Raw genomic sequence first — 23,603 nt, forward strand, 5'->3', positions numbered from 1 at the left:
TGTAGACCAGGCTGGCCTCGAACTCACAGAGATCTGCCTGTCTCTGCCTTCCAAGTGCTGGGATTAAAGGTGTGTGCTACCACCACCCGGCTCAGGCCATTATCTTAGGACACTGTCATTTCAGGTTTCCTTTCGACCTAACCCATTCAAGGTCTAAACTATAGCAATTCTTTTTTTTTTTTTTTAATATTTATTTATTTATTATGTATACAATACTCTGTCTGTGTGTATGTCTGCAGGCCAGAAGAGGGCACCAGACCTCATTACAGATGGTTGTGAGCCACCATGTGGTTGCTGGGAATTGAACTCAGGACATTTGGAAGAGCAGGCAACGCTCTTAACCACTGAGCCATCTCTCCAGCCCAGCAATTCTTTTTTTTTTAACTAAAAAAAAAAAAGATTTATTTTTGTTATGTATACAGTGTTCTGACCACATGTATGCCTGCAGGCCAAAAGAAGGCACCAGATCTCATTACAGATGGTTGTGAGCTACCATGTGGTTGCTGGGAATTGTACTCAGGACCTCTGGAAGAGCAGCCAGCGCTCTTAACCTCTGAGCCATCTCTCCAACCCCTGAACTATATCAATTCTTATGACATTACATTTTACTTTTTGTTTGGATTTTTTTCAAGATGGGATTTCTCTGAATAGCCCGGCTGTCCTGGAACTCCCTCTGTACAGCAGAGATCCACCTGCCTCTGTCTCCTGAGGGCTGGGCATGCGCCACCACCATACAGTTACATTTTAGATACTTAAGACTACAACTGTCTATTGAGTTTGTGTGTGTGCATGCACACACATACCCGTGTAGAGGTCAGAGACCAAGTTAAAGGAGTCCGTTCTCTCCTTACGTCATGAGGGTCCCGGGGACCAGATTCGTGTCACGGGGGAAGTGCTTTTACCCACTGAGCCACCTCACCGCGTACCAGCATTCTATTTTAAGTGACCCAAATTCTTTTCCATTAAGACGTAAGGTCTATGTCGTTTCCCTAGGGTCCATTTCTTTGTAGAGAAACTTGCTCGGTTTTGATGACACTAAATCCGAGCCCTGAATTTCCTAGGATTTTCTTTCCCAGGTGATGCTGTCAAGCTGTGGGGCTGATACAACTTAAACTGCTTCTCTAGTTCTCGAGCGAGAAGATGAGTAGAGTCTTGCTGTTATTTGTAGAGTGATGATGTCTTTCTTGTAGCTGAAGTATTCGGTTCACTTATATTTGATGGACTTGTTAATCGGACTTGAACTGTCATTTTTCTATTTGTTTTTAATTTGTTTCATGAGACTTTTACTTATTAATTGCTTTTTTCCTTGAAGTATTAGGCTTAATAAAATCCTTGACTAAAATTAAAAATCTCTGATGGAGGGAGCTGGAAGGACGGCTTCGCAGTTAAGAACATAAACTGTTCTTGTAGAAGAACCGAGTGTGAGCCCCAGCCCTCACGTCACCTCTGCTCCAGATTCGGAGGGCTTTGGCCTCTGCAGTCAAATGTGTGCATGTGCACATACCTACCACACACACGCACACACACACGCACACACACACACACACACACACACACACACACACACGCACGCGCACGCGGCTTCTCTGTGCAGCTCTGGCTGTCCTGGAACTCACTCTCTAGAATAGACTGGCCTTGAACTCAGAGATCTGCCTGCCTCTGCCTCCTGAGTGCTGGACCTTTTTCTGTTTCAGTTTTTGGCTTTTTTTTTTAAATCTCAGAGTTTTCTAGGTAATTGCCGAGATGAGTAGGCTCTAAATTATGAATTTTGAACTTAATTTTTAAAAATATCTATTTTCATTTTATGTCTGTAGTGTAAAAGGTCTAAATTCACTTCTGGGTTTGAAAACCCACCAATCCCTGAGTTTGAAAACCTACCAATCTCCACCCTGGAAATCTCCATCCTGAAAAACTCTGCCCCCAAGAAACCCTATCTCAAGCCTGCCTCCCACTCAGTTCCCCGCTGCTTCTCTCCCAAGCATAGGCAGCCACCCTCTTCTGTCTCTCCCAATAAATCTCTAGTGTGAGGTTTGTTATGTGGTGTGACTTTGTGGTATTCCTTAGCTACCAACTGTGAGGATACCTTTCCCCTCAGATCTGCAACACTTTCCACCGGGGAAACTTTTCCTTTCAGAGCTATTACACTTTTGCCAGCATGCATGTTGGTGTACTATAAGTGTGCGTGGTGCCTACAAGGACAGAAGAAAGCACCAAGTCTCCTGGAACTGAATATGGACGTGAGTCACCATGTGAGGAGTGGGAGAAGAACCTGGGTCCTCTAGAAAAGCAGGAAGTGCTCTTATCCACTGAGCCATCTCTCCAGCCCCTGTGAACTTAATTTTTGTTACAGCAGATTTTCTCTACTATACATGACAATGCTTATGAAGCCAAAATCAAGTTGAATCATATTTCATTGAAATCGTCAGAGGTTATTAGGGTGTTGACTTAAATAGTGATTTTGTTGTTGTTTGGTTTTTAGAACCAGGGTCTCAGGTAGCTGAGGCTGACCGTGAACTAGCTGTGCAGCTGAGGATGAGCATGATTGCATGGCAGTTTTCTCTGATTAAAACCCTCCACCTTGAAGGGAAGCTCCTTAAGACACAGGATGTTAATGGGTAGGTGAAACAGCAGGATTTTTACAGGGAGGTCAAACTTTCCATCCTACTGGGAAGCTCCTTATACTGAGGAAGTAAACAATGTCTTCAGGAAGTCCCTGAAACTGACCAACTTCACTAGGCAGCTCCCTTCTCATAAGCTGTAAGGAATATTAAGAGACACTCTAAGACAACTGAGCCGCCTGGAAAAGGCTCACAATAACTGAACCACCTGGAAAAGATACTCTCCAACATGTTGAGCTGTCTACAATTTACAAAGTGTTCCAGGCTCCAGATATTCTGAATTGTCATTCATGACGGTATGGGCTTTGGTGATGTCTTTGAGTATTTCTACTCTTGCAAGTAACCCAATAAAACTTTGTTTCACCAAGTTGCACTTTAGTGATATCCTTACTTTGGTCTATCATTGGTTTTCTATTTGGAGTAACTAGATGTTTGCCATGTCTTCAAGAAATAGTGTCACACAACATCCATGAACTTTTGATCCTTCTGTGTTGATATTGTATAGTTTATAGTTGTGTGCTTCCTGCTCCAACCTTGCAATCCCCTTTAATATTCATTCATTCATTCATTCATTCATTCATGTAGGGAGAGAGCAGTTTGCAGAAAATCTGTTCTCTCCTACCACGTGGGTCCCAGGTATAGCACTCAGGTTATCAGGCTTGGCATAGAGAGTCTTTCCTCTCTAACCCAGAATAACTTTTTTAGGCCATTGTTATGTGGAGATGCTTCTGATAAGTCCATGTAAGGGGCTGAAGAGATGGCTCAGTAGCTGAGAGGGCAGTAGTCGCTCTGGCAGGTTCAACTTCCAGCACCCATATGGTGGTTTACAGTCACCCATACCCCTATTTCAGTTCCAGGGGATCCAACAGGTATGCACATACATGTAAGCAAAACATTCATCCACATAAAGTAAGATAAATCTTAAAAAAAAGATTCACATAAAAGAGAAACTACATATGCAAGAGATTAAAGCTTATGGTGATTGAGTAATCATGGGAACGATGACAAGTTAAAATGGAGGCAATTAACATTTACTGGTTCCTGGCTACGTTCCCAGCAAATTCCAGCTGAGTGTATATAAGCTGAGGAGAGATGCAGCCCTCACAAGGAGATCAAGGCTAATGGGAAAATGCACCTGCAAGCTCTCTAACTACCACCATTCTGGAGAATATGGAGGTCTCATGAAAATCTAACCAGGTCTATCACAAGACCCAGCTGTCCTGCTTTCAGGCACACGGCCAAAGGGCATGCTATCAGCATATTGCAGAGACACCTGAAGTCCCATGTACCACTGTTCACAATTGCCAAGATAAAGAATCACCATATCCACTGATGGATGGATAAAGAAAATATGTGCACAACAGAATGGCACCCATCCATAGAAAGAATGACATCACGTCATTGCAGCAGAATGGATGGAACTGGAGGCCACTGTGTTACAACATAATCCAGACACAGAAATACCATGCTCTCTCTCACCTGAAAGAGTTTAAAAATTGTTTAAGTGAACCCAAATATTTAAAACTAGTATTAACTAGAAGTTGAGGAGAGGGGCAATGCAGATGGATATGGTACCCAAACAGAAAGGCAGAGTAAGAGGGGAGAGAGAAGTTCAAGTGACTATGGCTTATGGTCTATATTGCATTATTATGTTGTATATTTGATGGAAAACTAGATGGGAGTGCTGTCGAACAATTATTTGTACATGGTAAATATGTATTACTCTTATCTGTTAACAAAGAGCTCACTGGCTTATAGCAGGGCCGAAAGAGATTGGGTAGGAGGGCCAGACTAGGAAGACGCTGGGAAGAAAAAAGGTGGTGTCTCAGGAGATGCCAGGACTCAGAAGAAGCAGCATGGGCAATACAGAGCAAAGGTAAAACAGTCACGTTGCAGCATGCAAATGAATGGAAATGGGTTAGTTTATGCTGTAAGAGCTAGTTAGTCACAAACTTAAGCTATTGGATGAGCATTTATAATTAATAATAAGTCTCTGTGTGGTTATTTGGGAGCTGGCTGGTGGGACAGAAAAGTCCGTCTATAAGGGAGGATCTCAGAGGCTACAGTGAAGAGAAATGAGCTAGAAATGCTAATTATCCCCATGTGATCAACTTCCATTGCTGTCTAAATTCTAAAGACCTTCTCTAAAAAGAGTTGAACCTTATAGTTCTTTTATTTATTTATTTTTTAATATTTATTTATTATGTATACAATATTCTGTGTCTGTGTGTATGTCTGCAAGCCAGAAGAGGGCACCAGACCTCATTACAGATGGTTGTGAGCCACCATGTGGTTGCTGGGAATTGAACTCAGGACCTTTGGAAGAGCAGGCAATGCTCTTAACCACTGAGCCATCTCTCCAGCCCCGAACCTTATAGTTCTTAAAGAAAATAATAAGATGATCCCTAAAAGTTTCTGTTTGGACACATAGGCAAGGAGGAAATCAGCTGATATCATTAATGACCCATATTCTAGAAACTTCCACACCAGATCCCAAAGTAATTTGCAAGAGAACAGAATCTGGCATACCTCAGTTTAGATAGAAAAATGGGTGAGCTTACCCCCATGAATATTCATAAAAACGTCTTTAAACTCCACCCACAGAATCCTATGAGCAGCTACTCACCCCTTCCGGAGCACCTGCTTTACCTTTCTCTACAGTGTACAAGGGTCAGCTCTCTTAGAGATGCCTGCACCTGTGCTTTCGGGTGAGTTACTTTCTTCCTGATGTCCTCTCTATTAACTGCTATTTTTTAATCTGTTAAAAACGTCTTTCGGGGTTCAGCAAGAGGACTCAGTGGGTAAGACCCTTGCCACCAAGCCCGAGGTGATTCCCAAAATCCAACGACTCCATTTTGGTGCTGTGCCTCCTAATAGCCTGAACGCCACTAAACATCCTCGAAGCTGCATTAGGTCTTCCCGCTCCGTCAGAAACTAAGGCTCATGGCATCTTCCCAGCTGCACACCTGCACACTAAAGAAGGGCCCACAACCTCAAGATACTGGCTTCATTATAGTGTCATTCTCATTGTGGGTTGTACTCCAATACCCCTTGCAGGCCTTCTTAAAAATAGCAGAGTTGGAGTTTATTGGGGTGTGTGCGTATGCAGGTATGCTAGCTAGCATAAATACATGTGGAAGCAAGGTGTAAACATCTGGTATCTTCTGTTTTCCATCACATAAATGAAAATACATGTGTGTATATTATATATATATATATACATGCTCTACGTGTGTTCTATGATATGTATTATATATGTTTCCTCTATGCTCTCTACCACACACACACATGTGAGATATACATGTGAGGATGTGTTTGAGACAGGGTCTTATGAAGACCAGGCTGTCCTGGATTTGTATGTTCTGAAATATTAGTTTAAGATGTGCTACATTTGTTTATGCTGTGGAACATCTGTTTAATGATGCAAAGATGTGTTGCATTCTTTTATGCTGCATTTGTTTAACTCTGCGAAGCTGTGTTACTTTGCCTGTTTGCAACACCTGATTGGTCTATTAAAGAGCTGAACAAGCCAATAGCTAGGCAGGAGAAAGGATAGGTGGGGCTGGCATGCAGAGAGAATAAATAGGAGGAGAGATCTAGGGAAGAAAGGAGTAAGAAAAGAAGGAGAGGAGGGTGCCAGGGGACAGCCACCCAGCCAGCCATGGAGTAAAAAGGAAAGTTATGTAAAATAAGAAAGTCAAAAAGCCCAGAGGCAACACATAGTTAAAGAGAAACGGAATAATTTAAGTTAGAAAAGCTGGCAAGAGACGAGTCAATCTAAGGCCGGGCATTCATAAGTAAGAATAAGTCTGCATGTGTTTATTTGGGAGATGGGCAGTGGGCCCCCAAAGAGTAAAAAACTACACTCACGTAGCCGGATGACCCTGAACGCTCATCCTCCTGCCTCCACCTGTGACATGATGGACTACAGGCATGTGCCGCCATACCTGGTTTTGATCCTTGTTTTTTGAGATGGAATCTCTCATATTCTGAATCTGGTACTTGCTGTTTTGACTAGACTGGAGCAAGGGAGCCCACCCAAGCCACCCCTGTGCTGGGGTTACAGTCATGAGGCGCTGTGCCCACCTGTTACGTGGGTGCTGAGGATCTCCACTCAGTGAGCCACCCTCCAACCACTCCACTTTCAATATAAATAGGAGGGAACTATTCTGAATTTCATCCTTTTGGTTCAGTATGTCTTGTAGGTGGTTCCAAATAAGTACATTCAGATTGAGCCTATTGGGGCTGGGGACATAGTCTGTGTAAAAGAGCCAGGCTGGTGCTGTGCCTTTATATCCCAGCACCGAGGAGGCAAGGACAAGCATATCCCTGGGCACAGCAGCCTAACTGGCAAGATCCAGGCCAATAAGGGGCTCTGTCTCTAAAGAACGATGCCCAAAATGTGGCCTCTACATGCATGTATGTACACACACACACACACACACACACACGAAAGGAAAAAGATTGAGTTCCCCTTCCCGCCATTGTTTTTCCTTACACCAAGCTCAGTTATTTCCAGTTCTTTTGGTCTATTCCCAAGAATGACAATATCAAGGCCCTGAGCAAAAAACCCAGTAAACTCAAAGCCGTTAAGACCAGGCTTAGGTTTACATAATAACCGGATCTTACTCTTGTCTCTGGTGTCTTCCAGAGTAATCTCCACCAGCAGCCGTGGTAGAAAGCACTGGATGAGACAGCAGGCTTGCCAGCGCTTGGCCCTGAGGCCAGTACTTAATAATTCACTTCAAACAAGGCTGTCTGTGCCCCAACTGGCAGAGAGAAGCAGCCAGGCACTCTGTGTGGCCTTGGGTTCCCACAGAGCCTGTATCCTTTCCTCTCACCTGTTCCACTCTTAGAGACCACAGCCCATCCCACCTCCCCCAACAAAGAGCCACCAAAGGCTGGGCCAACAGGCATCCCTCAGTGCCATGAAGAAAGCCACGGCCAGCCTTGGGATTCAAGGGATCAGGCAGGCATTTGAACATGAGCCATCCACTGAAGCAATATTTCCCCCCTGGTAAAGCTAAGTTATGTTAAAGATGCAACATATCTTTGCTGGGGAGGCAGTATTTGGAGAACTCAGGGCAGGAACCAGCTGGCTTATTCTGAAGGGGTTTGTAGCAAACATTTTAGACTCTGTGAACCATATGATCTATGTGGTAACAACGCAGCTATGTGGCATGAAAGGCCAGGCAGCACCGATGAGATGCCAATCACAAAAATAAGTGCCATTCAGGCTGCTGTCTGCAGGTAACGCTGTGTCTGCTCTCAGCTAGTGAGGTGTAAAAAATACTTCTCACGTCTTCATTTGACAGACATCTCTGTGGTACTGAGGGAGGAGAAAGCTGTGGAGAGGGATGCTCCAGAGATGAACTAGGAAATGGGACAGCCACAGCCTGCAGCCCCTTAATCTACCCAAGTTCCATTCAGCCATGAGAGCAACCTTAGGAAAGCCCAAGTTATATGAACTTGGGAGAGGTGGGTATTTTAATTATATATTAACCCATAAAAGGTCACTGCAAATCCCCCTTCGCTCTTCTGTCGAGGAACAACACACCTTTTACACTTCTCTGTGTCTCTCCCTCAGTAAACCATCTTTCCTGTAATTCATCGCTGAGGCACGAGAACCTGGAACCTGGCGACTGCCCTCTAGCCTCAGATCCGCACCTAGTCTACTGCAGTCCAGCTGTCCGGAAGAGCCCGTCACAACAGTGCATTAATTACCTCAGTGGCCCTAGAAGCCCGGCACTATTATTTTCTGTAACCTGAGTAAAAAGTAGTTGGGAACCCTGACTAGGGTCACACAGTGGTAAATGCAAGCGGGATCTGAAGGTGGGCAGCTGATGCTCTTTCCCACGCCCTCTGTGAAGAACATCCACTGTGCACTCTGACGGGCTCAGGCTGGAGGCGGCAGAGAGGCACGAGGCACGCAGAGGTAAAGAGGACTCCGTCCCACCCAAGGAGCTCCACGCCCATGGGGAGGTGCTGATGCAAATGAGCAATATACACACCGAGCTGGGGACTCAGTTAAAGCTCATTGCGTTTATAGGGGGGTCAGGAATGAAGTAAAGCCACCTGTGGGGATAAAGGTCAGAAAGTGGCAGCACAAGGAAGCCTGTGTAGCACGGGAGAGGGCCTGACCTTTATCTAAACATCTGATGTACCCAGGTAAGAAGTCAGCGAGAAGACGCAAGACACCAGAAACGTTTCAAGAAACTGGGAGCGCAGGTGCTGGGAGCTGGCAGGTGTGGGGCAGGTGGGGCAGAAGCTGCAGCTCCCTGAAGAAGCTGTCACTGCTCTTATGTCTGGGGCCCATGCCATCTCCTCAGAATTCTGTGTGGAGAGGAATTGGGGTTTGGACGATGGTACAACGGGTCAACCTGTAGGGCAGCCCGGCTTCCAGACCAGAATCCATGCCTCTCCCATAAAGCAATTTGGGCTGGTCTGGGGTGCCGGACACAAATCCTGGTTACAGACGTGGATCTACAACAGAGCCATCTATCCAGAGTACCCACGAAAAGGGGGAGAAAGACCTGTTACCAGACTAGACTCAAGCCTACAGAACCCACTCCCTTCCTTACCTGAAGCCCTGGGAGGGGAAGCCCTGACTGTTAGCTCCCTCACATAAAGGTCCTCTTGGGACCCAGCATCTTGCAGAGGAGGTTTAGCAGGTCAGTGTGTAGAGTGCCTAGGCCTGGAGAAGGGAGAGAGGAGGAAATCCATCAGCCTGTGCTCTGGTGCTGGATGGCACCTTTAAGTTTGGTTCTGCATTCTCCCCGAAGGCAGGAAAACTGTGCTTACTTCCAGCTCAGGGCCCACAGTGTCACACTTCTCACTAGAAAGCCAGGCTCCTTCAGCTGTCAGAATCTCAGTCCAAGAAACGCCTCCTATCGGTCCACATTTATTTCCTGCCTCTAAATGTCAGTCAGAACCAAGTGGAGAAGATGGCAGAGCTATCCTCAGCCCCTCCTATCTACTGGCCAACAACTTATCCGTGTACCCAACACTCATTCTCCCATCCACACATCTCCCTGTGTACCCACTGCCCATCCCAGTTCCTGGCCACATAGCTCTACTTTCGCCCACGGATCTACAGCGCTCTCTTTCCATTCACCCACCTGTCTGTATGGGCACAGACCATCTGCATGCCACCTTCCACTTCGGCCACACATCTCTCCTGCAAGGACCCGGTGCTCTTTGAAGACAGTTCTCTTTCTGAGGCCCACTTACATGCCAGGGTCTTCTGTAAGTCAAGATCATGAGGGTTGCTATGATCAGGAAGCCATCACATGCCCAGATAGAAGGGAAAGGGGCTGAATGTTTAGGCCCTATTGTTTGATTTTCTGGGTTCCAACCTATCTATCATTTTTGGCTCAGTTCTTCCTTCTTTTGACTTGCAAAAGCAAGTCAAGTAAATGACAAAAAGTTTGTCAAGCCTTTTTTGTCTTTACGAGAAGAGCCTAACTATAAATATATATTTAAAAAAATTATTTTTGAGACAGGTCCCTCTATTATATAAACCTGATTGTCCTGGAACTCACTATGTAGACCAGGCTGTCCTTGAACTCATAGAGATCAGCCTGTTTCTGCCTCCCAAGAGCCGGGATTAAAGGCGTGCTGGCCATCTTGAATCCATGCTTTATGCAGCACAACTTTTCAGCTCCTTCCGAGAGGTGAGGTCAAGTCTCCAATACCAATGAATCTGTGACTTTCTCTGCCTATAGGATGTGGCAAAATGATAAGCCAATTCTGAGGTGACCTCTGTAAGTCACCCCACCCCACCTTTGTCATTCTCCCTTCTCCATCGGTCTTCCATTTCTGAATTTATATTTACAAACCCCTCCTTGTAAATAAGCCTGTTGGAGGAGAGACTGCATGGATCACAACCACCATCATCCTAGCCCACAGCCCCCAGCTTCCAGAGGCTGAGATGCCCAGCTAACCACAAAGGGGCTGACACCAGGACTAGCTTGGCCTAAATCATTTACAAACCATAAACAAACAGAAAGTGGCCTTTCTAACCCACTAAGGTTTTTGGAGGGTTTTCTGCGGAATGTCTGTGTAATGGGTGACGACCAGAGGGCGCACAGTCCTGTGCCCCACAGGGCTCTACACAGAGTTAAATGAGATGCTCCACGTAAAAGTGCTTGACTGAATGCCGAACACAAGGCAGCATCCCATGAGTGCCTATTAATTTTTGGTGTGAGGTGTTGTGTACCATGTGGAGATCAAAACTCCAATTTGAGTTCACCTGAGCATCCAGCCAGCTGCCTATGAAACATATGCTGCCCACCCACAGAAAGCTAGGCCCTGCACAGAATTTCTCCCAAACACTTGTTAGTTATATCACCAGTGGGCACCCATAAAGTAGCTCAGAAGAGATGTGTGGGGCTCGGTAGACATATGGTTATGCTGGAGTCACCTACCAGACACGGGAGCCTGCCACAGAGAGCACGATTTCTCTTTAGAAGAGAGAGCTGGTGGGCCTGGCTTCTTGAAGGAAGCTCCAGGTCCCCTCTAGGAAACACTGGACTTCCTTGCAACAGGACCTAGGGCGGGGCAGTTACCTCTGGAGACCACCTTTCTACCCACAGCAAACGAACTTGGAGATTAACTGATCCTTGAAGAGCTAGTTGTGCTTCTTGGCTTTCACTGAAATTCTGATTTTAGTCTCTGCCTGGCAGCCTGTAATATCAGCACTGGGAAGGGTGAGGCAAGAGGAAACTAACTTTAAGGCCAGCCTGAGGTACATAGTGAGTTGAAGACAAGCCTGCTATTCATCAAGACCCTGTCCCAAACCAAACAACCAACCAACAAGTCAATCAAGCAAGCAACCAACCAAACAAAAAACCCTACCTTGATAAATGACTCATGGATTTTTCACCAATATAACAGGTTATACATACAAGAACTTTTATTTTTCTATTTTTTTTTTTTTTTTTTTGGTGGCAAAAACTTAAAAGCTGCCAGAATGCCCAACAATAATGGCATGGTTAGAACTAAGGTGTTCATATACCTACAGAATGCTTTGTAATTCTATTTAAAAGTAAACTGGATTTATTTTTTTGTCTATAGGAATTTCTATTACACATTTTTAAAGAATGTATTGTGTGTATTGGTGTTTGCCTGCATGTATGTCTGTCCACCATGAGTGTGTTGGGATCCACAGAACCAGAGGAGGGAGTTGGAGCCATGGAACTGGAGTTACAGAGGGTTGTGAACCAGCATGTAGATGCTAGAAGTCAAATGTGGATCCTCTGTGAAAACAGCCAGCGCTCTTAACCACTGAGCCATCTCTTTAGCCCCCTTATGATATATTGTTAAGAGAGAAGATCAAGCTGCACTAATAACTAATGATCTTATTTTGACTTAAAAACCCATTTAAGAGTTTAAATGTTAATGTGGTTTATGCATACATGGAGGTCTGGAAGAAAAATAAGCAGAGAACTAGATAAAGCATGGGGGATGTTAGGAGGTATGTTAGGGTTTCCCTCCCTTCTCTTCCTAACCCACAACTCCACTCCCTCCATCTACTCCCAGGTGCAGGTCTTTTCTGACCCACTTGGGAGTAAGTTACACGTGCCATAGTGATTTACCTCTAGATGTTCCAGGGCAAGCTTCTAAGTGCAGAGACAACCTACCACACAACCATAGCCACAGCATCCATCTCAGTAAACGTAACTCACACCAGGGTTGTTTGTAACCACAAAGAGAATTGACCTAGAAATCAGTAACGAAGAGTAGATGGAACTCCCCCAAGACACAGAAATTATATGTATATGGACTGGACCCAAGGAAAGGAAATTAAGTTCAGAAGTTAAGATTACATACTGTTGCTGGGTGGTGGTGGTGCACGCTTGCAATCCCAGCACTCGGGAGGCAGGGATAAATGGATCTCTGTAAGTTCGAGGCCAGCCTGGTCTATAGAGTGAGTTCCTGGAGAGCCAGGGCTGTTACACAGAGAAAACTTGTCTCTTAAAGAAAGAAAGAAAGAAAGAAAGAAAGAAAGAAAGATAAAGAAAGAAAAAGAAAGAAAAGAAAAAGATTACATACTGTTATTGAGGACCAAGTTCAGTGCCCTGCACCAACATGGCAGCTCATAGCTGCCTGCTACTCTAGCTCCAAGAGGATTAGGCATCCCTGGCTTCCTCAGGTACCTGTACTCACAGGTACATTACCACCACCACTCCCATACATACACAACACACACAAAATGAAAAAAATAAAATTGTTTAAAAATATTTGGGAAACACTGACACTAAGGATTTCTGTGTATATACAGTAAGTCATTTTGATACCAACAATCCTTTTTCAGATAAGGAAATTTAGGCTCAGTTACTTACCCAAGTCACACTGTTAATGAGCTACAGAGTCCTGTGGCCTGGGGACACACTGCCTCTGGGTTTACCCAGATGTGGTAACAACTGATGATGGCCTTTCCCCTACCTCCTTGGTTCTGGAGACGGTTTATCTGTGTAGCCATGACTGTCCTGGAACTTGCTACGTAGACTAGGCTGGCCTCGAACTCACAGATCCACTTGCTCCTGCCTTCCCAGTGTTGGTATAAAGGTGCGTGCCAACACACCTGGGCCAGTAATGGCCATTTTTAAAGTCAACTTGTGTTGGGGTTCTGCTATTTCCTGACTAAAGGCTGTAGCCTAACTCAGCTCTGCAGTTTTCTTCTGGCTTCGCCCCTCTCCCCTCCCCTCCCCACCTTCCCCATGGAATCTTTGACCTGCTTTCTTCAAACATCACCTAGCCATGTGACCCTCTATGCCTCTCACAAGGGTTTATTTGGAGCACAGAAGCCAGCCAGTCTGGCTTATTCATTAGACAGGGTCTCATGGAGCCCCAGCTGGCCCGGAACTCACTTTGTAGACCAGGCTGGGCTCAGCTTCAGAGATCTGCCTGCCTCTGCCTCCGAGGGTTGGGATTTAAGGCGTGCATCACCACACCAGGAGTCTGGTTTCCTTAATGACATTCATTTTTGTTGGGGTGTGTGCCTGACTGTACAGCACACGTGTGGAGGTCAGTGGACACTTGTAGGAGCTGGTTCAAATCTGCTTAGATCATAAGGATCCTGGGAATCATGTTCGCAGGCTTGCCATCAAGGCATTTGTCCTCCGACGGACGCATTCCTCCGACGCATCTTGCTGGCCCAAGTCTTTCAGTCAACATAAGGGCAGGAATGAAAAGGATAAAGTCTGAGCAGCTTCTCCCTGGAGAGAAATGAGGGGTGGTCCCTCTGCTCTCTCTGAGCAAGTAAGTGACCACAGCTGAGGGCTCTGGGCTGAGGGAAGGCCACCTTAGAGATGTGGTGACAGATGCAAGAGTCAGGACCAAAGATCCAGGGTAGCTTTTACGATCACACCATGCACCTCTGTGATGCCCGTGGCCTCACAATTAAGAGCACACAAGTTCTGTGGGATGCAAATGGGGTTGGAACTGGGTGGAAAGCAAGAACAGTTTGCTGATGCTGTGGAGAAGCCAAAGAAGGAAGCCAGGGCCAAGTGTACTGTTAGTACCGGGTCTTGGGGGGCCAAGAGGAGCAGCTGAAAACAGACCTCATAGCTGAGCAGGGTGCCTCTGGAGAAACACAAATGGAGGCCAGGTTTCCTCACAGCCCCTCTGCTTAGGCCTCAGAGCAGGGGTTCTCAACCTGTGGGTCACGACCTCTGGGGTCATGCAACCCCTTCACAGAGGTCACATATCAGCTATCTGCACATCTGATAGCTACAATTCATAAGAGTAGCAAAACGACAGTTATGAAGTAGCAAGAAAACGACATGGTTGGGGTCACACAGCATGAGCAACTGCATTAAAGGGTCGCAGCATTAGGAAGGTTGAGAACCGCTGCCTTAGAGTCAAGTCCTGCGCTTGCACCCTGTTGCTTGGGCAAGGAGCTTGCTGGCTGGGTCAGGCTGGCTATTCTGCAAGCCCCTCAGAGTATCCTGTCTGCCTCCCCAGCTGTGGCATTGCGAGTATGCGCCATTATGCCCCGCTTTCTACACGGGTACAGAGGATTGAGCTCAGGGCCTCTTGCTCGTGTGGCAAGTACTCTAGGAACTGAACTACCTGCATCTTTCCAGCCACTAATACTGAGCTTTCAGGTGATAGGTGCCTTAATTTATAAATGAAGATGCTGGCAGTGAGAAGCTAGCGGTAAAAATGAACACATCCTCTGACCTAAGAACTCCACTTCTGGGAATCTATCCACAAGTAAAATGCCCAATCCATGGTAGACAAGAAGTACAAATTCGTTAACTGCAATGTTATTTATGAAGACATGGTTATGATATGGCCAGCATTTGGAAAATAGGACGAGAACTTCAGGTGTACTGTGAAGCTAAAAGCCAACAAAAAAGTAACTTGAGAGTAAAATTAGTTTTCTCTTCTACTTTAAAATTTTTCTATATTGCACACACACACACACACACACACACACACACACGTTTTGTTTTGTTTTTTTTAAAGAAATACAACCGCCCGGCATCAGACTGAAGACAGAGAGCAGGTAGCAATTAGAGGATGGAACAGCAACTTAAAGAGCTGCCCAAGGGGGAATGGCCAGTGTCCCAGAACATTTAGGACAAAACACCAGACTGGGTGACTGACGCTGCAGGCGTGTGGAGGAGCCTTATGTCTGGGGAGGGCTTCCTCTCTGCTCCAAAATCTCAGCCAGCAAGCTGTGTCCTCTCGAGGTAGAAGGGCAAACTGGTTTGTGTTTATCTGAGACAGGGTCTTAGCCCAGGCCAGACTTCGGATTACGGGCACACACCACCATGCTCTGCTGTGCCCCCCGATCTCATCATCTCTGAAAAACTCTTAGTATCATCACATAATCTGATCTTTGCAGGGTGCAGAGATATTAAGACATTGCAGGGATATTTAGCAAGCTGAGTGACAGGACTTGGGCCTGAATGGCCAGGAATAGGGCCAGAGTAAGGGAAGCCCTGGCTGGGGCCCCCAGTGTGGCTAATACATTTGTCACCTGAGCAGAAGAACACAGCATGTGCTGAATGACATGGGTCAGAGGATCCCAGGCTAACTCCAGGATATACCAATTATATTTTCTTTATTATAGAGGCAACCTTATAAGAAGTTCAACCTCAGCTGTGTAGCACAGGAACCAGAGGGGAGGGGGGAGAGGGAGAGCGAGCCCTGGGCAGGCCGGTGGCACAGCAGCCCTCCCCAAGCCCCACACCCCAGGGGAGTCTGAGTAAGCAAGACTGCTGCTTTTGATGTCAGTCTCCTAAGCTTTGAACTGAGAGGTCTCTTATTTCTGGTACTTGGTTTTGCAGTGCTGAGGACGGAACCCCAATGCTTGCACACCCTAGCCAAAAGCTCTTCCATCGAGCAACATGATCCCAAGCTGTTTTACATTTTCTTACATTTTCTTACCTGTACCTGTTGCTACAAATCTCTGAGGTAGGTTTTATCCTCATCTTACTGTGGAATATTTCCTTTTACTGCGTGAATATTTGTCCCTGTGACTGGGTTAATAAAGAACTGACTGGCCTATAGCTAGACAAGCTAAGGTTAGGAGGGAGAACCAGACTAAGGACGTTGAGAAGAAGGGTGGAGTCAAGAGTCATGACAAGCCATGGAGAAAAACAAGATGAACTTGCTGTACTGAAAAAAGGTACCATCACATGGCATAGTGTAAATAAGAAATATGGGTTAACTTAAAATAGTAACATGCCTTAACTATTGGTTGGGCACTTACAATTAATAATAAGTCTCTGTGTTGTTATTTGGGAACTGGCTGGAGGGACAGAAAAGTCCACCTACATTTTACAGGTGAGACAGCTGTGTGATATTCACTCAAATACCAGCTAAAGTCATGAGACTAATTGCAGAAACAAAGACTGTAATTGACAACTTTTTGTCTTATTTTGTTAAGAACGTGCTTGCACATATATACACATATATTAAGCAAATATTTATGTTCTTTCCTTTATTATCATTTCATATAACACTGAGATAACATTAGTGGCTAGGTGCTATAAATCTATATTACAATTAAGACTAAACATTCCTCAAAGGACTTTGCCACCTATTCTAAAATATATGATAGGCTTGTAGTTGTACATGGGACAGTTGTATAATATTAAGCAGAATTATGACCTGGTTGTCTTCATTTGGAAATTAAGCATGATATAAGGAGATGTGAATGAGTCAAGGTAGCAGAACAAAGAATGGACCAGTAAGGCTAATCTTGTAAAGTTGACTATACCTGGAGGTAAATGCCAGGTGCTCCTGTGAGGGATTTTCTTATTTTTTGAAGAAGGCAAACCCACCCTAAATCTGGAGCACACTTATGGTAGCAGCCCTCATCAAAGGACATGGGAGAAGGAAGCTTTGCTTTTTGCCTGTTTGCCCTCACCCTTGTATGCAAGCTCACCTACCCCGTTGCTGTGGCCGGTATTAAGTTCAACTCTTTTAGGACTCCAATAGAGACTGGTAGCATTCCAGGAATCCTCTCAGTCTCCAGCTCCAGATGGGGACTGCAAAGTCATTCAGCCTTCTGAACTAGACAACTACCAGACTTTCAGCCCTTCCGTCCTAAGACAGCCATTGTTGGACTACGCAGATGCCATCCCATAAGCCAGTCTAATACATCCTCCTTAAATATATGTGCATATATGTACATATCATAACTGACAAATGTTTGTATTTTGTTCTATATACACATACATATCACACACACACACACACACACACACACACACACACACACACACACACACTCATCCTAGCAGTTCTGTTCCTTTTGAGAACCCTGACCAATACAGATTGATAGTAAGCATCAGTGTGAGATAAGAAAATATGCATAATTTTCAGAAATACCTAACTAAATAAGTGGTGGTGTACCACACAAGACCTGGGAATTACTCTCAACACTCATATATATATATATATAAAATAAAAAAAATATATATATATAATAAAAAATGTTTAAAAATATGTAAAATAGGGGAAGATAAAGCTGCACTGTATGAAAGGGAAAGGCGAAGCCCTTAAAAACGGATATAAAGTAGATTTAAGCAATCATAACCACAGCCTTCCTCGGCACCAGGAAGCCGGAGACAGCCCCGCCCCCATCCTCAAGCCGCTCTGCCACGCTGGTGTTTGACATTCACCCAGGACAGGTGAAAGCCGGTTCCCGCGTTTGGGAAACGTGACTTCCTCAATTTTACTTCACGGGGCTTACGGTTGTTTGAATGAATGGCCCCCATCGGCTCATATGTTTGAGTGCTTGGTCCCCAGCTGGTGTAACTGTCTGGGAAGAATTAGGAGGTGTGGGCTTGTTGGAGGAGGTGTGCTACTTTGAGTGGGCTTTTTAATGTCCAAAGCCCACACCATCAGTTAGCTTTCTCTCTGCTTCATGCTTGTCTCTAGATGTGTGCTCTCAGCCACTGTTCCAGCGCCATGTCTGCCTGCATGCCTGCTGCTATGTTCCGTTACCATGGTGACCAAGGACCACTGTTCCAGCGCCATGTCTGCCTGCATGCCCGCTGCTATGCTCTGTTACCATGGTGGTGGTCATGGGCTCTAAACCTCTGGAACTGCAAGCCTCAAATAAACTCTCTGATAAGTCGCTTTGGTCATGGTGTCTTATTGGAGCAATAGAAAAGGAACTAAGATAGGGCTTATGACCCATTATCGACAAAAACCTTTAAAAGGTAGAATGTGCTTGGGAAAAAGGAAGAAGAAAACAGGAAAACGCTAGATGGTGCTGCTCTAAATTCTCAAAGAAACAGAGCCTCAACTGTTGCTCCAGGTGACAGAAAAATGCTGCTCTCAACACAGGGGTTCGAGCTGCAGGCAGAGTCCATGGGCAGAAGATCCAAATACTGTTCCATGTGGTAAAGTTTTAAACGGCGTGTCGGCATCCTAGAAAGCATTCAGCTCTCTCTGGATTCTCAACCCAACCCAAAGTCCACAGACAAAGAAAGCAGCCACTGCTCCTAATTAAAGACAAGATGAGTGCAAATGACTGAGCTGAAGCCTGACTGTGAGCTGTTACTCGGTAAGGTTTTATTTGAGAATATCTGATGCTTTTGGAAATGCACTTCCAGGGTCCAAAGACTCCTGCAGCACAGGAAGCAGCTTCACCCTGTTGACGGGGCCTCCAGTGCTACCTGCACCACTCCGCACCTCCACTGCTGTGATGCAACTGTTCTGGGCATGAGAAGGGCCAAACAAGGCATCTACTGTGTCGAGCTTAACCGTTCCTCTCAAGCTATTTTCCCAGGCCATGCTAAGAAAAATTATACCAGGCCACTGTTCCTGCAAGGAAATGCCAACAGGCAGCCCATGTCAAGCAGCATGGAGATAAACATTGAATTTCTTTCTCCTGACTGGGATCAAAGTCAGCAAGAGGTAGGACTCCATGCCCCATAGTTCCTGGGATTCCATGACAGCACACTGCAGGCTGGAGCAGGGCAGGAATCATTCCTTATAATCTCTCATTCCCAGGACAGAAGACGGCCATGTGGGCACTGCGAGCCTTCAGCGCCTTTCACGTTTCTTGAGCTCTAACCCAGGACGAGCAGGCCCTTTCTCAAACGCTTCGTTTCAGCAGCCCTCACGTGCTCACGCACTACTGTGTGGAAAGAGGATGGCAGAGTCACTTGGTTTTGGCTGACAGTGGAGTCCAGGATGCTGCTGGAAGCCACTCCAGGATGGGCTGGAGGGTTTCTGGATGGAAGTTTCCTACCTGTACCACTGCACATGGTTTCACTCGCCCAGCTGGGCCATGTGGAGCTACTACCCACAGGCGACCAGGCCCACTGTGAGGACAACTGCCTGCACACTCCTGAAGGCCCATTTTCTGACAGCCTCTGGGAAGAACTGGGTTCACCTCAGCGGCGGAGCCTCAGGAAGAATGCATGTTTACACTCTGTACTCTCCAGTGGGTAATACTTATCATAAAAGTCCAGAACATACTCCTCCGTCTTGAAGCCAAATTTCTGATACAGCAGCATGGCAGGGTTGCTTGCTGAGACGTGAAGAGTCACATCCTTGCCCATGCACGTCTGCCAAAGAGTGGAAAACACAAGGTGAAGCCACGGGGACAAAGAGAATGAACAAATGAAGAGAGTCTTCAGAAGGAAGCAAGTGGGGTACTGGGAACTGGGGCTGAGGTACAGGAGCACCTAGCAACTGCAGGAAAGCCCAGGGCACTGGAGCATCTAGCAACAGGTGAAACCAGAGCAGTGTAGCACCCAGCAACAGCTGGGAATCCAGGGGGCACTCTGCAATTGAGCTGTGCATCCCCAAGACTAAAGGGATTCATGTGCTAGGGGCAGGGGGATTATTTTTACCCTGAAGCAAAAGGCCACAGAGTATATTTTGTTATAGAATTACATTTATTTATTTATACTATTTTATTTTACTATATGCCTGAAAGCATGTCTATGTATCACATGTGTGCAGGAGCCTTCAGAGGTGAGGTGTTAATCCCCTGGAACTGAAGTTACAGATGGTTGTGAACTATCATGTTGGTGCTGGGAACCAAACCTAGCTCTTCTGCAAAGCAGTAAGTTAAGAGCTCTTAACAGCTGAGTCATCTCTCCAGCCCTGTTTATTATTTCAATTAAATTTTATTTCCTTACTTTTATGTGTGTCAGGGGTGGTATGTGTGTGGGCTCATGCATGTCATACTACACAGACCAGAGGTAAGAGGACTATCAGGAGTCGGTTCTTTACTTCTACCATGTGGTCCCAGGAATGACACTCAGACCACCAGGTTCAGGGGCAAGTGCTTTTACTTGCTGCGTCAGCTCACCAGCCTCCATATTACTGGATTTTATAATTCAATTAAGTTTAAACATCAGACACATCAATACCAACAATATGACAACCTCGAAGAACTAGAGAATGAGAAATTCTATTTTTCATAGAGATGACAGTTATATCATCCCCACAACCTAATAAATCCTTTCCTAGAAATGCTAGAAAATAGCTGCATGGTGGCAGTGCATGCCTTTAGTCCCAGCACTCAAGAGGCAGAGGCAGGCAGATCTCTGTGAGTTCAAGACCAGCCTGCTCTACAAGAGTTAGTTCCAGGACAGGCTCCAAAGCTTCAGAGAAACCCTGTCTGGAGGAGTGGGGGGGGGAAGGCTAGAAAACATACTAACTTATATAAAATTCTTCTAAATACTAAAATTTTAATTATAAAGTCTGAAGTTTTCTCCACCTTTATCCTTAGGTCTCTTTAAATCTGGCATAATTAACTTCCCAAAACTGAGGCTTTTGTGTTTAGGAAAAAGGAACAGAGACGGTTCTATGGACATAAAGGCATAGATTCTTTAATTAGCCCACACAGAATGATGAACTCCAGCCCACACAGGTATGAACTATTTAATGATGAGTTCAAGGCAACCGACAGTTTCCTTCTTTTTCTATTTATTTTTTCACTGTGTCTCCAAACACATCTGAGACAAGAGAACAGAACATGATTATTATCCCAAGGACAACAGCATGGTGTGAGTACACAGAGCAATTCCATGGGGTGATGGCGGTGGTTTTAGACAGTTCACATAGATACCTAACCATGGCCATCACCAGGTACTATAGACTGGGTCCCATTTGAGCCCTGGGCTTACAGTCTGACTGGGATACAAACTGCCCACTCATACAGATGAGCTGAGCAACAAGTCAACAAGGACTCGCCTCCATGCCAAGCCTCACACTAAGCACCAAGGATGCCTTCTGAGTTATCATCCCGCCATCCTCCAGGCCCTGCTAGTAACAAAGAGCCAGAGACCTGCCCAGGCACTCCACGAGAGATGAATGCAGTGAGATGCATCCTGGAGGGGGCACAAGGCACAAGGAGAGAAAGGATGTGGAATCGACATGAGGCAGCATGCGTGGACACTAGGCAAGGGCTTACAGTCTCTGCCTTAAGTGACTTCTAGAAAGACGCTTTAAGATGCCTACCCACATCTAGGAACTATTAAGTGAATTTCACTAACAACTAGAAAGATGCACTTGATTGAGAATTAGAAAAACACCTTATCATTTCCATCCTCTCTTGAGGCAAGAACTCAAGTTCCGGGCCAGCCTATGCTTTAGAGGGAAAACTTATCTCAAAATAAAACAAAGACTTTTGCCCAAATCAATATGGCATAATCTTTGTTGCTGTTTTCAAGACAGGGTTTCTCTGTATAGACCAGGTTAGCCTCCAGAAATCTATCTACTTTTGCCTCCCAAGTACTGGCATTAAAGGTATGTGCCACCACCACCCAGCTTGCATAATCTTCTATACCAAATAGTTTGTAAACAGAATTTACCAGAAGAATTCTTGAGGAAAAAAAAAATTTATTGCTTGGAGGTTTTGTACCTCAGGAACCTTAAAGTTAAAAGAAACACGTAAGTTGCCTATATTTACTAGTTCATACAATAAAAATGTTTATTGTTTTATGAAGAAAAAAATCATTGCTGGGCCAGAAGTGGTAGCACATGCCTTAAGGCCCAGTACTGAGAGGCAAAGAGGTAGATCTCTGGGAGTTCAAGGCTAGCCAATGCTACACAGTGAGATCCTGACTCAGAATAAACAAACAAATCCTTGCTCAGTGTAGTGACTCAGGTCTGTAATTTGAGCCCTCTGAAGACTGTCCAAGACTAGCCTGGGTGACTGTGGTCATTTGAATACGAATGGCTCCCATAGGCTGAGATTTGAATGCATAGTCACCAAGGAAAAGCACTATTTGAAAGGATCAGGAGGTGTGGCCTTGTTGGTGGAAGTGTGTCACTGAGGGGTGGGCTTTGAGGTTTCGAAAGCCCAAGCCAAGCCCAGTGGCTCTTTATTCCTGCGGGATACATCAGATCCAGCTGTCAACTCTCAGCTACCATGTCTGTCTGCATGTCATCGTGCTCCAGCTGTGAGGATAATGGACTTCTCAAACTGTAGGAACGCCCCAATTAAATGCTTTGTTTTTATAAGAGTCGCTATGGTAATGGTGTCTCTTTACAGCAACAGAACACTGACTAAGGCACTGACACAGTAAATCCCATGCCAACCAGGGTTTAATATCAATATCTTCCCTAAAAAGCAAAAAAATAATAATTTTTTTTGCTTGTGGGAAAAAAAAATCACTGCATTCATTCGGAGTGTACTGCTTATTGATTCAATTGTGATGAATGCTTATAAACAGATAACAGACCCTCGAAGTCATGATACTTATTCCAAGAGCAGGAAAGTACCAATACAGGCACTGCGTGTGCTTTTACAGTCTAACATATGGTATTCTGCTGTCTTATTTATGATACATGTTCACCTAGGGGCTTCTCTGAAGCCAAGAATAGAATCTTATTTTAGGAGCTGGCTGGAGGTTTAATCTGTGAGCTTCCATAGTCTCCTGATAGGTGACAATGGCTTCCTTTTGCTTAGGCTATGCTGAACAAGTCAGCTCAGCCTCATGGCTCCTCTAAGTTTTTCTGGGAAGCCCTGAAAGGCAAATCATGAGCAGAGAGAACTTGCCTGAATCAAATGATAGATCATGAACGTGGCAATCCCCGCTCTTCTCCATTCAGGATGGACAAGCAGAAATGAAATGTAAGCTTCGTTGTACTTCACGTCTGGAACCATGAAGCCAAAGGCAACAATGACTTTTTTATAAAGGACTACAACACTGAAGTCTGGATACTGCAGACACTCAGACAGGTCAATGCCTAAAGAAAAGAACCAGCCAGACATTCAGACCATGAGCCTTTTGGAACTAATGAACAACAAGCTGTTCAGCCTGTACTTATTGTTACACCTGCATGCTAAAAAAAATTCCCCAAATTGGAGGCAAAGCCATTACCATAGATACCACACATTCAGATCAGAAAAATGCATTTTAGAAAATATCAAAATTAACATAGTCTTTTCTAAGTACATATGCTAAAAGCAGAGAGACAGGACAGGCTGGGTAGCAGAGAGATTCCAGGTTCAGAACGGCCACACCTGGCTTTGACTCCACCTCATCTACC

General features: G+C 45.2%; 1 protein-coding gene across 1 annotated transcript in view; it reads right to left on the reverse strand.

Annotated features, from left to right (window-relative positions):
- Positions 1-18,635: 18,635 nt before the first annotated feature.
- Kat14 (lysine acetyltransferase 14) overlaps positions 18,636-23,603 on the reverse strand; it is a 32,179-nt gene continuing 27,211 nt past the window's right edge. The window contains exons 9-10 of the mRNA XM_038331262.2: positions 23,110-23,300; positions 18,636-19,660 (exon numbers count right to left, since the gene is read on the reverse strand). Coding sequence (XP_038187190.1) covers positions 19,487-19,660; positions 23,110-23,300 — 365 coding nt within the window. The 3' untranslated portion in view covers positions 18,636-19,486. The remainder of the gene's footprint in view (positions 19,661-23,109; positions 23,301-23,603) is intronic.

This window comes from Arvicola amphibius, chromosome 5, assembly GCF_903992535.2.
Source record: "Arvicola amphibius chromosome 5, mArvAmp1.2, whole genome shotgun sequence".
Classification (NCBI taxonomy): Eukaryota; Metazoa; Chordata; class Mammalia; order Rodentia; family Cricetidae; genus Arvicola; species Arvicola amphibius.